Genomic DNA, 14,301 nt, shown 5'->3' with positions numbered 1-14,301 from the left:
TCTCAGATCCTTTTTTCCTTTCTCTGTTCCTTTCTTTCTTTTTTTCTCTTTCTGTCTTCCCTTCTTTCTTTCTTTCTCTTTTCCATCGGAGATGTTTCCTTTAAGCCAGAGAAGACTTACGACATTTCCTGTATCTCTACGTATCACCGGGGATTCTCTTCGTTGTCTATTTTTAGTCGATCTCTCTTTCTCGCTCTCTCTAGTCTCTTGAGGCTTTCTTCGGTGTCGCTTCTCTTCCATCATCTTCTTTGCATGAAGGGCGCATCTCCACATACTAGGTACAGACATCGGTAGATCGATAGGCAGGTGTGAAGTTTTATCTTAAAAGTTAGATAGATAGATATAGATAGATAGATACGTCAGTCTTTTGTCGTTTCTTAGCTACCTTGGAGCTGCACTTCTGATCGAAGGTCATCCTTTGTTGGTGCTAGACAGGGCAAGACATCGTAACTCCTCTTTCACCCTCTTCAGAGTCGCAGAGAATTGTCTCCTTCTTTGTCTTCTTCTCCTCCTCCTTCTACTCCCATCGCTACTACACTGTCTTGTCAAGCTTATCTCAATGGGGGTGATTAGAAATCGCTTGTTTCTCTCTCTTTCGACGAGAGAGAATTTGAAGGAGATTCCGTTCATCTACCTTCTCCCCGTTTGCTCTTCTCTTTCTCTTGTCTCCCTAGGTGGCTTGAAACCTTCTCTTTTATCTAGAGAGTTAGGATTAGCGAAGACAACTCTGTTGTGAAAGGCCCGCTTGTTTTGGCATAGAAAGATTGCTGTAAAGGGATAAGAAGAAAGAAGGAAAGCGTCTGTTTCTTCTTTTGAATCTATGGGTATACCTTAGTCTTTCAGTCAACTTTATCTTCGTTTCCGTGTTGTCTTTTGCGCTTGTCTCTTCTGTTCTTTCCGGAGAGCCCTTCTCAACATACGCAGCTGAGCCGAAGTATCCAAGCGTTCTCACAGTATGATAGTATGATCATTCTGCGGTGTATATACACCGCAGAAAAAGAAATCCCCGGTGTCTATGCGTCTATCTAGCTCTTTCTCTCTGTGTATCCCGTACAAGGCACCTGAGACTTCTCGCGACATTCCATGGAGAAGTTTACATCTCTTTCTTCCCCAACAAGACTACTTGCCTTCTCTCTTTTTCCTCTTCCTTCTTCTCCTCCTCTCTACGCACTCCTTTGGGTTTTTTCTTCTTCGTTCTCCAATCCTCCTCACACACTTCATCTGTCTCTTCTTCTTCTTCTTTAACCTCTTCTCTCCCTCATCCATTTTCCTTTTCCATCTCTTCTTCTTCTTCTTCTTCTCCACCTCCATCATCATCATCCTCATCTCCTCTTCTTCACCCCCTCCCCCCCTTCTCCGGCTCTTTTCTCTCTTCTTCTCATCTTCCCTTCTTTCTCTCTACCATGTCTCTCCAGCCGTATGCCCCTCTAGGGGCTATGGCTGTAGCGAATTCAGCAGGGGTGCCAGATGTGTATGTCCCGAACTTCGCAGAAGACGAGCAAGAAGAAGCGGCTGAGCTTATCGCCCGTCTAGGCCCTGCAACGATCAAGAGAGTTGCCTTAGGTTTATATCATACCTTAGTGGTCGGACTGAAAGGAGATCAGCCGCAGCTCTTTGCTTGGGGGAAGAACTATAGCAATGTCTTAGGCTTAGGTGTGGATGTTCATGAACGTGTGTATCCTGGAGTCGTTCCTTTCTTTAGCAAGCAAGCTATCTTCGCGGTCTCATGCGGGACCAACCATTCGGCGGTGCTTGTGAAGAGAGCTACCCAGTCTGGAGGGAAAGTGTATACCTTTGGCTTAGGCAATCGCGGACGTCTTGGCTATACAAAGAAAGGCAGTGGAAAGAAAGAAGGAGACCCATCTCGGGTGGGGAGAGAAGATGAAGACGACGGAGAGGAAGATCCGTCGGGAATGATCATGACCTATGGGGGGAGACCAGGAGATCCCTTGGAAAAGAAGAAGAAGAAGAAGACAGCGACAAGACAGGGAGGAGGAGGACGAGGAGGAGACGATCTTGCTGAAGAAGATCATGGAGATAGCGAGCCATCTTGGTTTACTCCAAAGCCGTCAAGAGTGCGCTTCAAAGATAAATGCAAGATTGCGCGAATTTCCTGCGGCTCCGATCATACACTTGCTCTCACAGACCGTGGAAGTCTCTATGCCTGGGGGGTGGGCATGTATGGAAATTTAGGACAAGGAGATACTTTAGATGCCTACAAACCTGTCAAGGTCTTCTTTGATATCCTCGGTCGTAGAGATCTAGGCCTTGAAGGGGCAGGGAAAACCTCTGGGAGCGATCGACGTCGCAAAAAGAATAGAGGAAGAGACGGCGGAAGTGAAGAATTGATCGTGCTCGACTGCGCAGCTGGGGCGAAGCATAGCATGGCATGCACCAGTGACGGCGCACTATGGACCTGGGGATATGGAGGTTAGGAAAGATATGAATCCAGAGAAAGATAGAGAGATGGATGGAGAGACTGAGCAAAGATAGATAGATAGATAGATAGATAGATAGATAGATAGATAGACAGATAGATAGATAGATAGATAGATAGATAGATAGATAGATAGATAGATAGATAGATAGATAGATGAAAGATAGAGATAGATAGAGAGCTAGTTTCGAATCCATGGAGCGATGCGTTGAGGTTTTCTTCAACTCGATATCTTGGATTGCTTTTTCTTTTTCGTCTTCTTCTTCTCCTTGTGTGGGGAGAATGTCCATGGTGGTGTATCGAGGAGACACCTCGACAGTGAAGAGGAAGAAAGAGAAAGAAGAAGAAAATCTTTCATGACTTCAGGTGTTCTTTCTCCTTCTTGTATAGGCGTGAATAGAGGAGATCTCTCTCTCTATATATATATGTGGCATAGGTGCATAGCTCTTCTAATGCTTTCCTGTATGTATCGGCTTGGTACATACACATACATATCCATCAATTGTATGGGCACCTAACGCTTCTGAAAGGTGTGCCTTATCAAGAGAGATTTCCAAGGAGAAGAGGAGAGACATAGAAAAGGAAGAAGTCGTCGCCTGTCTCATAGAGAGAAGTGCTATCTAAAAGTGACATGCACTCATCATAGATAGGCACTTCGCATGTATCTTCTTCTTCTTCTCCTCATCTCTCGTCTTGCTTGTGCCTGTTCAAACCGCTCTTCGCCCTTTTTACTTCTGCATCTTTCCTCTCGCTTGAGAAGAGGTCTTTTCTCCATTCTCTCATCCCTTGCGGGAGAGAGAAGTTCTCAGAACGAAGAGAAAAGCTTTAGGCATGCACCAAGCAAGCAAGCACGCATGCTGTTGCTCCTTCTTCTTGTTCTTTTCTTTCTCAAGTCCATCTTTCTTTCCTTCTCGTTCGTATCGTCTCCTTTTTCTTCACTGGAGAGAGGTGGAGTCGATAGCTAGTCGTCTATCTCGATGTTTACCAAGAGAATCGATGGTAGTGATCTTCTCTCTTCTTCTCCTTCCTCTTCGCTTTCTCTCTCAGGCTGACATTCCTACCAAGCTAGGCTAGCTGTGAGTTGGTCGACTTCTTCTTTTCTAGTTTCTCTGCCTACTTACATGAAGAAACATCTCTCTGTGGAAGACATGAACTCTCTTCCTCTTTAGAAAGACACCCCCCCTTCTTCAATTATTCTATCTGTCTGTCCCTCTCTCTGATCTATCTAGCGATCTCCCCATCTATTTCTCTTCAGTTCATTCATCTCCAATGTATCTCTTTCTTTCTTTATCTACTTCTAATGGCCTTCTCTCTGAGGTATGGCCTCCCCTTTTCTCCTATCTTTCTCTTCTTCTTTGCTTCACCTCCTCCTTCTTCTTCTTCTCTCTCGTCTCTTGTGGCTAGGCAATGGTCGCTTAGGTTTAGGCCACAATCGAGGTAGTCTTGTTCCGTCGATTGTCGATCATCTTCAAGATCGAGATATCGTATTTGTCGCGGCTGGCGATTCTCACAGTGCATGCATTGATCGCCACGGGCATCTCTACACATGGGGAGGCGGAGGCTTCGGAAGACTAGGGCATGGAGATGAAGGGGAGATTCCTGTCCCTAGGAAAGTGGAAGGCCTCGGTGCTGTGCCTATCTTGCAAGTAAGAAAAGATTTGGGGAAGAAGGGGAAGAAGTCGTGAAGAGAATGAGATAGACATAGAAATGGATGGGGAGGGGGGGAGGAAGAAAGAGAAAGAAAAGAAAGGAAGAGGGAGGGGAAATGAGACGACTTCGACAATAGGAAGAAAAGAAAGAAAGAAAAAATAGGCCAATCTTAGGAATGTGAGAGACATAGAGTTTGTGTGTGTACACTCGAGGTCGGAAGAAGCGAAGAGAAGGGAGAGACTGCTTTCAAGATATACGTAGATCCATCTGTCTCTGTATAGAGGGGATGAGTTGGAGAGACATTTTGGATGTATGCGATATACTTCCAGAGACTCTTCTGTCTATATGTGTGGTCAGAACATGTGCATGTATATCTTTATTGTATATCTATTGCTATCTTTCTATATGTGTATACATCTGTGTCTCTCTATCTCTCTATACATAGATTCAGGTATAGCAGATAAGCACGTGGAAGTTGTAATAGTATAGGTATGTACCTGTACCGTTCTGCATATACATCTGTCTATAGATACGTCGGTGCATTGACAGTGTAGGTACATTTGTTTATGGATAGATCTCAAACCACCAGATACCAGGGATCTCATGAAGAAAATAAGACCCGAAGATGGTACACAATGGATGGACTGGTAGGTGCCAAACCTCTCTGTTTAACTCAATTCTCGTCCTCTTCTTCCTTTCTAGAGAGTCTCTCTTCTTCTCACTTTAACGTTTTCTTACATCTCCTCCCTCTCCTCCTCTTCTTTCCTCCATGTTTCGATACCTATACATACATGCATAGCTATATATATATATATATATATGTGCTCCTGACATATATCCTGTTCAATCCTATATCCATACCTATGATATATATATATATATGTATAGGTTCCGTTCTCTCTCCCTATATATATATATCCTAAGAGCTCTTCTTACATGTTTCTCACGTCCATCTTGCTCTCTCATCTTCCTCTTCTTCTTTTCTTCTTTTCTCTTTGCGTTCTTCATATTTCCTAGGTTGCATGCGGTACCTTTCATACACTTGCCTTGACTCATAAAGGCGAGGTGTATGCATGGGGTGCGGGGCTTGCCTTAGGCTTAGGCGAAGGCGAAGGAGCAGGCGGAGGAACGACGGGAGGTACAGGCATTATGGTGACGGTGCCTAGGCATTTGAATGATATCGAGCCAGCGGTCTTAAACATAGCTGCCGGGCCTTATCATTCAGCCGCTGTGACTGTAGGCGGAGATCTCCTTGTATGGGGGGTGGGGGGCTCCTGTCGCTTAGGTCATGGAGATCAACAGAACCAAGTAAGAGAGGGAGAAACGAGAGCGGTAGAGACGAAAGGAGAAACAGGAGATCAACGATGTGGCGATCTCTCTCTTCAAGGGGACGTTTTGTATGAAGGGTTGATCAATAGAGAATCTGACATGTGGATAGAGAGAGAGAGAGGGAGATATCTCGCTATTGATATCCATATAGACAGATATAGAGACGTGAGAGATAGATAGATATCTAGCTGTTGATATATATATATATAGATATATATATATAGGTGTGTGCATGTGCATATAGGTGTGCAGGCATATGCAGGGCGATGTTGCTATGGTCGGAGAGTAGGAGAGGTTTGTATGTGTTATGCTTGAGAAGTTCGTTTGACAGGATGAGAGGAGAAAGAAGAAGAGAAGGAAGAGAGGAGAGTTCTAATCCTTATAAATGCCAATGGGGAATAAGGAACGACTTGTCTGCATGAGGGGAGTGTAGCTTGAGAAGGAGACGCAGAAGAGAACAGAAGAAGAGGAAGAGAGAGAGAACACTGCAAAAAAGAAAAGGAAAGAGAAAGTGGAGAGACTGTGTAGTTGTCACAGCAGTCATATGACAATACGCATGCAAAAGAGAAGTTCAGAATGACTGGGGTTGACAAAGAGCATGAGACACATGGATTTCTGTACACACGGATGAAGACGAGATAAAGGAGAAAAGAGAGAGAGGTCCACATCATCCAACTATGAGACTATTTTTCTCGCCAATCTCCAAGTCGACAGCGACGATTCACTGCGTGCAGTCCGTGGTGTATATACACCGCCTGAATCCCTTCTCTTTTCCTCAGCGGAGCGATGAATACGTTCCTGTGCTTTCTGCCCTCGGTTTTCCTTTCTTTTTGTCTTTCTTTCATTTCCAGCCTTATCCGAAGTTTGTCGCAGACCTCCGCAATCGCATGTATGTCTCCGATCTTCAATCGATGCTGGGAATTCGTCGGGTGCAAAGGGACTACTCGAATGAAAGACTTGACTATCTCGACGACCAAGGAGGAGGAGGGCTGTCGGCTCAGAATGCCTCTGCGTGGACTCTTCAAGCGATTGCATGCGGTGATAGTCATACAGCTGCACTTACCGGAAGCGGCGCTGTGTGGATCTGGGGATCTAACGAAGAAGGACAACTCGGATTAGGAGAAGAAGTCGAAGAGGTAAAAGAGAGAGATAAATAGATAAATAGATAGATCAAAGATAGACAGTGAGAAAGACACGCATGCACTGTTGTGGATATGTGTGGATGTGCGGAGGAAGCTTTCTTACATATACGTGGAGTTGCTGTTCTATGAATACCCACTTATACATATATATATGTGTATAGGATACTTAACTCTACATCTATACATAGTGTATCTATGTATGTAATATATATGTGTTTACTGGGAGAGAGGGGGGGGGTCGTTCGTAGGTTGCTTTCCATCTTTCCTTTTTCTTCATCGAGACGTCCATATTGTTGTTTTGCGCAGATCTAGAGATCCCCACCTACATGCTTCTCCTGCACCGTCATCCACGTCGATCCTGCATATTTATATATATATATATATATTTGTATGTATACTCAAGCAAGGCATATCTAGCTACCTATCTCTTTATGTTTGAATAGATATATACACCATACTACGATTGACTCCTCTCCCTATCCCGTGTGTGTATATGGTCTCTCGGTTTCGGTCTTTTCTATTTTGGGTGGGAATTGACAAGCCTACGATCATGCGTGTTGCTAGCGGTCACACAGACAAGTCTGTAGATCTGTCTCTTGAATTATACGTCTCTTCATTCTCCGTATTCTAAGGAGAAATTTCCTCATGGGAGAGGAACAGAACAAGATGCAAGAAGCTTAGGAAGAAGAGCAAGGAAGTCACCCCCCCTCGCTGTCTCTCTCTCTTTCTGTCTGTCTGTCTGTTTATATCTATGTGACTGGACTTGTCAGCATGAGTTAACAAGACATCTCATAGACAGATCTAATGCAGCAGACATAGTCGGGGGTGCAGTCACACCTCTTCTCTCTGCTACTTGAGCAGTCATGGAGTTCCAGTCCTATCTATCTTTAATCTATCTATCTATCTATTTATCTATCTATCTTTAATCTATCTATCTTTAATCTATCTTTAATCTATCTATCTTTAATCTATCTATCTATCTTTAATCTATCTTTAATCTATCTATCTATCTCTAGTCTATCTAAGTTTCTTGTGTGTTCTCGTCTGGTTAGAGTCTTCTTTTTTCCTTACAAGCGTTTATTTAGAAGAGAAGGAAGAAGATCTTTTCTTTTCTTTTCTTTTCTTTTCTGTGGCTCTGTGTGTTTAGGATCAGTATGAGCCTGTGCAGTTGGATTGTTTCAACACCCCTATACGACGGATTGCATGCGGAGGGAGTCACTGCCTTGCTGTCGCTCAATATGGAGATGTCTTCGCATGGGGAGCAAATGATAACGGACAGCTTGGCCTAGGTAAAATACACTCAAAATAGGTAGATAGATAGATAGATAAAGGATAGATGGATAGGGAGACCGAAGAAGGACGAATAGATAGTTAGATTAAAAGTAGGTAGTGGAGTGTCTCTCCTGTGTCTTCTTGTTGCGTGGTGTTTCGAAGAGATTCTTCTTGAATCTTGACGTCCTCTTCCTGATCCACATGTGTATGTAGGTAGATACCTGTCTACATCTCTACATATATCTCTATATGACTATTGTATATAGCTGTAGAGTAGAGAGATGTGTGTGTAGGTGTAAAGACAAGAGCGTGTTGATCGAAGCCCTATGATAGATGAATGACCTGTCGTGGGTAGTAAGGAAAGAAGACGATAGATACCAAACACGCAGTCAACCTTCACTCTTATAAGGCAAATCACCCCTCTGTTTCTATGTTGCATCTCCTTCTCGTTCTTCTTAACCTCTTTCTCTCTCTACATATATATATATATATATACATATACATACCTGTCTCTCCGTCTCTCTCTGTCTACACGTGTCTAGATCTATTCACACTCTTGTCCGTCGTTCACATTCTGAAGAGTTCTTTTTCTTCCTCTATCTCTTGCTTTCTCTCTTTCTCTATCTACTACGTTGATCCCAACTGCTTCAAGATATCTCTTACATCCCACACCTATCCTTATTCTTCTTCTTCATTCCGTCTCACATTCATTTGACACCCCCCCCTGTAGCGCGACTCCTCCTCCTCCTTCTACCGCTACTGCTTCTCTCTCCATCCTATCTCTCTAGATTTCTATCTCCTTCTACTACATCTCTCTCTCTCGCCATCATACACGCATCACTCCTTCGTAACGAACCTCCTCTGTATAGATAGATAGATAGGTAGACAGACTCACGATGGATTTCTTTCTTTCTCTTTTATGGGTTCAGGCGTTCTTAGGCCATCCTTCACGCCAGCAGCGGTGACAGGAGTCCGTCAAGCAATAGAAGTCTTCTGTGGGGAGGATTATAGTGCATGCATCACTCGGAGTGGTGCAGCATCGACACCTTTGCATGGAGCGGGGGGAGGTGGGGCATCGTCGATTGCCAACGCTGGGTCTGAGTTTGGAGATATGTGGGTATGGGGCTCAGCAGATAGCGGGAAGTTAGGCCTAGGAGAAGACGTCACAGCAGGAGCTGTTCTCTCACCTCAGAAAGTTGATCTCCCAACGCCTGTATGCACCTGTGCTCTTGGTAAGAGAGAAGAAAGAAAAGAAGGGGAGGAGAGACATTCCTATGTAGAGGGATGTGTGTCTACACGGAGGTCTGTTTGAATAGAGGGTTTGGGTAGAATAGATGTCTTCTTTGTATGGTGGATTAAAGGGCGTATGAACAAGCTATAATAGGGATGTAGACAAGAGGAGGATTCTACAGAGTCTCAACTATCATACACATGTCTTCATAAGATGACTGTGTAGAAAAAGAGACTATACAGAGATAGAGGGAGATATAAAGCAACCGAGGAAAGAAGACTTCTTTCTTTCTTTCTTTGTCTCACTCATCATTCTTAGGAAGACTTCTATCAAGTCAGATTGTTTTCTTTCCTCTCTGCGTTCCTCGCCTTCTCTCTTTTGATCTGACCGCTATAGGATACCTCCTTCCTACACACTTGTATCTCAAGAGGGTGTCTATGTTATCTTTCAATTGCCTGTCTCTCTATCAATCTCTTCTCCCTACGGCACCAGAGCTAGCTGAACCACCCCACGGTGCAGCTTGGGTCTCCATCTCAACAAGGCATGCAGTCAAATACATATGTGTTTACGGCCACTCTCTATGTTATCTATCTTCTTGTCCTTCATCGTACATGCATATCTCTCTCTCTCTCTATATATATGTATGAGTAGTCATGTATATTGTATATCTGTCTGTTTCTCTCTCGATATATATAGGTATGTGTATACGCGTGTATATGAGAGGAGAGAAGGGATAAGAGTACGTATGTGTCTATGTATGTCCCCGTGTGTATGTATGACTATATGCGTATGTAGAATTGTATGTATGACTATGTATATGGGACTGTATATGTATATGTATGTATATATATGTATGTGTGTATGTATGTATATGTATGTATACATGTATGTATGTGTGTATGTATGTATGTAGGTAAGAGCCATGTGGTGGTGATATCAGCTCAAGGAGATTGCTATTCATGGGGAGCAGGCTACTATGGACGTCTAGGTATAGGAAATACAGCCAATGCATACGTCCCTACTAAGTGCGACTTCCCAAGAGGTGTCAAGGTAAATACATACACACTCAACTCTCCTCTCTCGCTTAAGTCGTACTCCCTCTCTTTTTATATATCTCTCTCTCAAACCTGTCTATCTCTCCTTCTTATATCTGTCGATCTGTCTATCTATCTTCAATTTATCTATTTCTAATCTGTCTGTCTATCTCTAATCTGTCTATCTATGTTTAACCTATCAATCTCTCAGTATCCTGTGTATCTGCAGTCTTTCTATCTTGGTGTATCTGTTTGAGTTCACTGCTATAGCATAGAAAGCGTACAGCAGACTTACGTCGCTACTCACTCGTGAAGGGCTTCTCCTTTCCTCTAGATGTCCTTCTTCTCTATTTATCGACGCATTTCCCAAAACGGCATGGTCTGTTTGGGTCCAAGAGAAAGAAAGATCGCTCGATACTTCTGCTAGTGAATAGAAGAAGTCCCTAGGGCGATGCCGATCAGCGATAGATAGACACGAGATAGTTAGATTGAAGATAGATAGAAAAGAGATGAATTGAAAGAAGATGACGAGGAGGGGAGAAAGCTCCTGTGAGGCCTTTTATGCATGCATGTAACCTTTCTTTCCGTTTCATGGAGGCGTGAGACATAGAGAGAGAGGCACCCATCCACCATATATCTACGCATACATATATGTATAGATAGATAGATCAGAGATAGACAGATTAAAGATAGATAGATAAAGAGATAAAACCTTTCATCTTCTTCTTTTCTTGTACCTTGCGGTACCTTGGCTTTGCAGAATCTGTAGCAAGTTTCTATCTGCCTGTGCTGCTTCTCTTTCTCTCGGTCTGTATGTAAAATGTGGATATACCCTATCTCTTCCTTTTAACCTCTTCAAGTGACACATGTCTATCCTGCGAATGTCTTGCCTGACTGTCTAACATAGCTTTTCTCATTCTTTTAGTATATTTTCATGTGTATATGTTTCTCTAGGTTTCTTATGTATCTGATCCATCTTCAAGATTCATGTAGAAGATCCGTGTGTCTCCTCGTCTCTCAGTAGTCAAGTGTTGTTCCTCATGAAGAGACATTCTTATCACGCACATAGCCATAGATCGAGATGCCGTGTCTAACTAGCTAACGCAGGGGTAGACACGGGTGCTAGCTCATGAAGGTGAAGACGATAAGAATGATAAGAGAGCCCTTCTCTATGCCTTCTCTCTCCACCATATCTATTCTTCACATGCCATCCGAATTAGAGAGACAAGAAGTGTATACAGAAAGCGATTTAGATGGATCGGTTTCTCAAGAAGCTGTATGACCTATGCACGATCTATTCCTCATACCTACGGCCTGTGAGACAGTCTGGACGGCTTTTTCTCCATCTCTTCCATCTCTCTCTCTCTAGTAAGAAACAGCAGAAGTGATAGTCTGGATATCTTTAGGGAAACTTCTTCTATCTCTCGCTCTCTACTCTCCATCCCCATATCTCGAGATCTGGAAGGACGTATGAGAGACAGATATCTCCGCAAATACAAGAAGAGCATGCAACGGCTGCTGCCACGGAAACACAGGTGTCAAGATGGAAGTTGCTTTTAATAGATTCAGAAAAGAGAGAAGAGTTCTACTCGCTCTTGTCTTCTTCTTTTTCGTGTGCAGGGTCCTTCTCTTTCTCTTGCTTTCTCTCTCTCTTCTGCTATGTAAACATGTGCATGCGTCCCTTATCACCCCTCCTCACTAGGGAGTTGACTCGAGTATCTCTCACCCTTTCTTTCTCACTCTTTCTTTCTCTTTCTCACTCTTTCTTTCTCTTTCACTCTTTCTTTCTTTCGCTTGTTGCGTTTGCTGTAGCTGCGAAGTGTAGTGGCAGGTGCGTTTCATTCGATGGCGATTTCGATGGATGGAGATCTTTGGATCTGGGGGAGAAAGAATGAGACATGCAGCGCTCAGAATTACACTTCGCCTAAGATCTTCATGCAGCTAGAAAGCGCTTCAGGTGTCCCCAAGGTTAAAAGTATAGCTGCATGCGAAGGCCATAGCCTAGCCGTCACAGAGGAAGGAAGGGTAAGCAGGAATGACTCTGAAAAAGAAAGAGAAGAAAAAGGAAGAGACGATGAAGATGTCTACACGGGGGAAAGATCAAGAAAGAGGAAAGAGATAGAAGGCATCTAGATAGAGAGTTAGAGAAGTCAATTAGAGATAGACAGGTAGATTCAAGATAGGTAGATAGAGCACAGATAGACAAATTAACGATAGACAAATGAATGACACAGAGATAGATGGAAAAGATAGAATGAAAGTAGCTTCAAGATATACCAAGTATAAAGGGACAGTACAGCGTGCTTTGTAGGAGGTTCGTTGCCTCTAAAACGGGTAGGTGAATCCGGTTCCTTTCCGGTGCGTCGATCTGTCTTCTTCTCTGACGTACGAAAGTCGGCGTCTTTTACATTCATGTTCGGGGGTGTGTATACACTGCATGCACTGACCAGTGTGAGGAAGACGACGGGGAGAAAGAGAGAGAGAGTTCTTTGATCTTAAGATAGGCACGTGATGCATGCAAAAGAATCGCATAAATACTTCCTCTCTTCGACTTCTCGTTCTTTTTGTGCCGGTCTGTTTATCTCTGGATGAGATCTTCATACACATGTATGTCTCGGTTGACTCTCTCTCTGTATATGTGTATCTAGCTGGTATGTAAGGATGTATCTTGAAGAATCTATTTGGAGATGTAGAAGCGTATGTACTAGGGTTCACTGTGGTATAATATATATATATATATGTATAGCCGTCTGGAGACGAGCCAGCTTTATGTCTGTATAGATATGTCTATATATGTGGCTGTTCCTCGCCCCGTTATTAGTGTGCCTATATGTTTAAAAGAGTGTAGATCGTGTTGCGATGTGATGTCTAAGTAAGTCTGTATGTGTATCTCTATATGTGTAGTTGATGAGATACATCTCTTTCTCTACACACACCCCTCTAGACATGCTACCTCTGCGTATCAATCCACCACCGTCTCTCTGCATGTCTCATTCTGACACCTTCACAGTACATACATACATACGTACATACATATACATACATACGTACATACATATACATACATACGTACATACATATACATACATACGTACATACATATACATACATAGATATGTGTACCCTTTGATACACGTCTCTTCTCATACATCTCTCTGTGTCTGTGTGTCTCCTTTTCTTCTCTTTTCTTCGGTCATCATCTTCTTCTTCTTGATGCCTCTTGTTTTCTAGGTATTTGCGTGGGGGGACAACCAGATGTTTCAGACAGGATGTGGGAAGAAAGGCGCAGAGCACTTCGACCGGCCGGAGATGGTCATGAATCTACCCAAGCCTTGTCAATGGGTTGCTACTGGACCGCAGGCTTCTTTCTTCGTTCTCGAGTCAGTTCACGCTCTATCAACTCCTTCCCGTCATATTCATACATGCATGCATACATATGCATCTACACCGATCTATGTACGTTTCTGTCATGTATAGTTATGTCCCCTATATAGGATGTGTCTCAAGATGAAGACTTCTTCTATTGTGTATATTTCGGGATTCTGTATTGGATAGTGATAGCATGTATCGATGTACAGATGTAAAATGTATACGAAAGGGTGTTCGTAATGCCTTCAAACACATTAGGGTTTAGGGACTGAGAAGCTGTGTAGATGATCGCTAGCAAGGGCGTACACCTTCCTCCTACATCTACATGCGCCGCCATACCTACCCGGCGCGTCAATACAGGGACGTCTATCTGGCACGTAGACGTACCTACATGCACATACATGCATACATCTCCTCTATATGTATATACAAATATAGGAACAGATATATAGATACTGAGAGGATACATACCGCACAACATACTATATATATATATATGCATGCGGAGAGTATATCCTAAAGGTGCAGCTGATTGAATACTTCTGGCTATGTATGGATGATATAGTTCTTCCACATTTCTCTCGCGTTCTTTTATGTCTTTTCATCTATGTGTTTCGATGGTTTGTCTCTTTTTTCTTTTTCTTTTTCTTGTGTGTAGATCGGGTGAGGTGTATTCAGCTGGCGCCTCGAAAGGTGGGCGGCTGGGGTGTGGGTGGACGAGGAAGACGTACGTTTACACCCCAGCAGCTGTAGTTACACACTGGGCCAACCTAGGGGACATCACCTTCGATAACGCAGGCGGCATGCAGGGACAGGCGGCTATGGCGGGGGGGGGGG

The 14,301-nt window shown here is 43.5% G+C and overlaps 1 protein-coding gene across 1 annotated transcript; it reads left to right on the top strand.

Annotated features, from left to right (window-relative positions):
• Nucleotides 1–8: 8 nt before the first annotated feature.
• On the top strand, nt 9–14,297 carry CSUI_000823 (regulator of chromosome condensation repeat-containing protein; the record flags this gene model as incomplete). The annotated part of the gene is made up of 10 exons (XM_068061030.1): nt 9–2,430; nt 3,842–4,083; nt 5,105–5,395; nt 6,268–6,552; nt 7,706–7,847; nt 8,760–9,062; nt 9,975–10,111; nt 11,908–12,120; nt 13,327–13,475; nt 14,123–14,297. Coding segments are annotated over exons 1-10 (2,964 nt in total), but the record flags the coding sequence as incomplete, so codon positions are not given.
• Between the last annotated feature and the right edge of the window lie 4 nt (nt 14,298–14,301).

This window comes from Cystoisospora suis (genome assembly GCF_002600585.1).
Source record: "Cystoisospora suis strain Wien I chromosome Unknown contig_310, whole genome shotgun sequence".
NCBI lineage: Eukaryota > Apicomplexa > Conoidasida > Eucoccidiorida > Sarcocystidae > Cystoisospora > Cystoisospora suis.
Note: the sequence above shows the minus strand (reverse complement) of the source record. Positions and strands in the feature narration are given on the sequence as shown.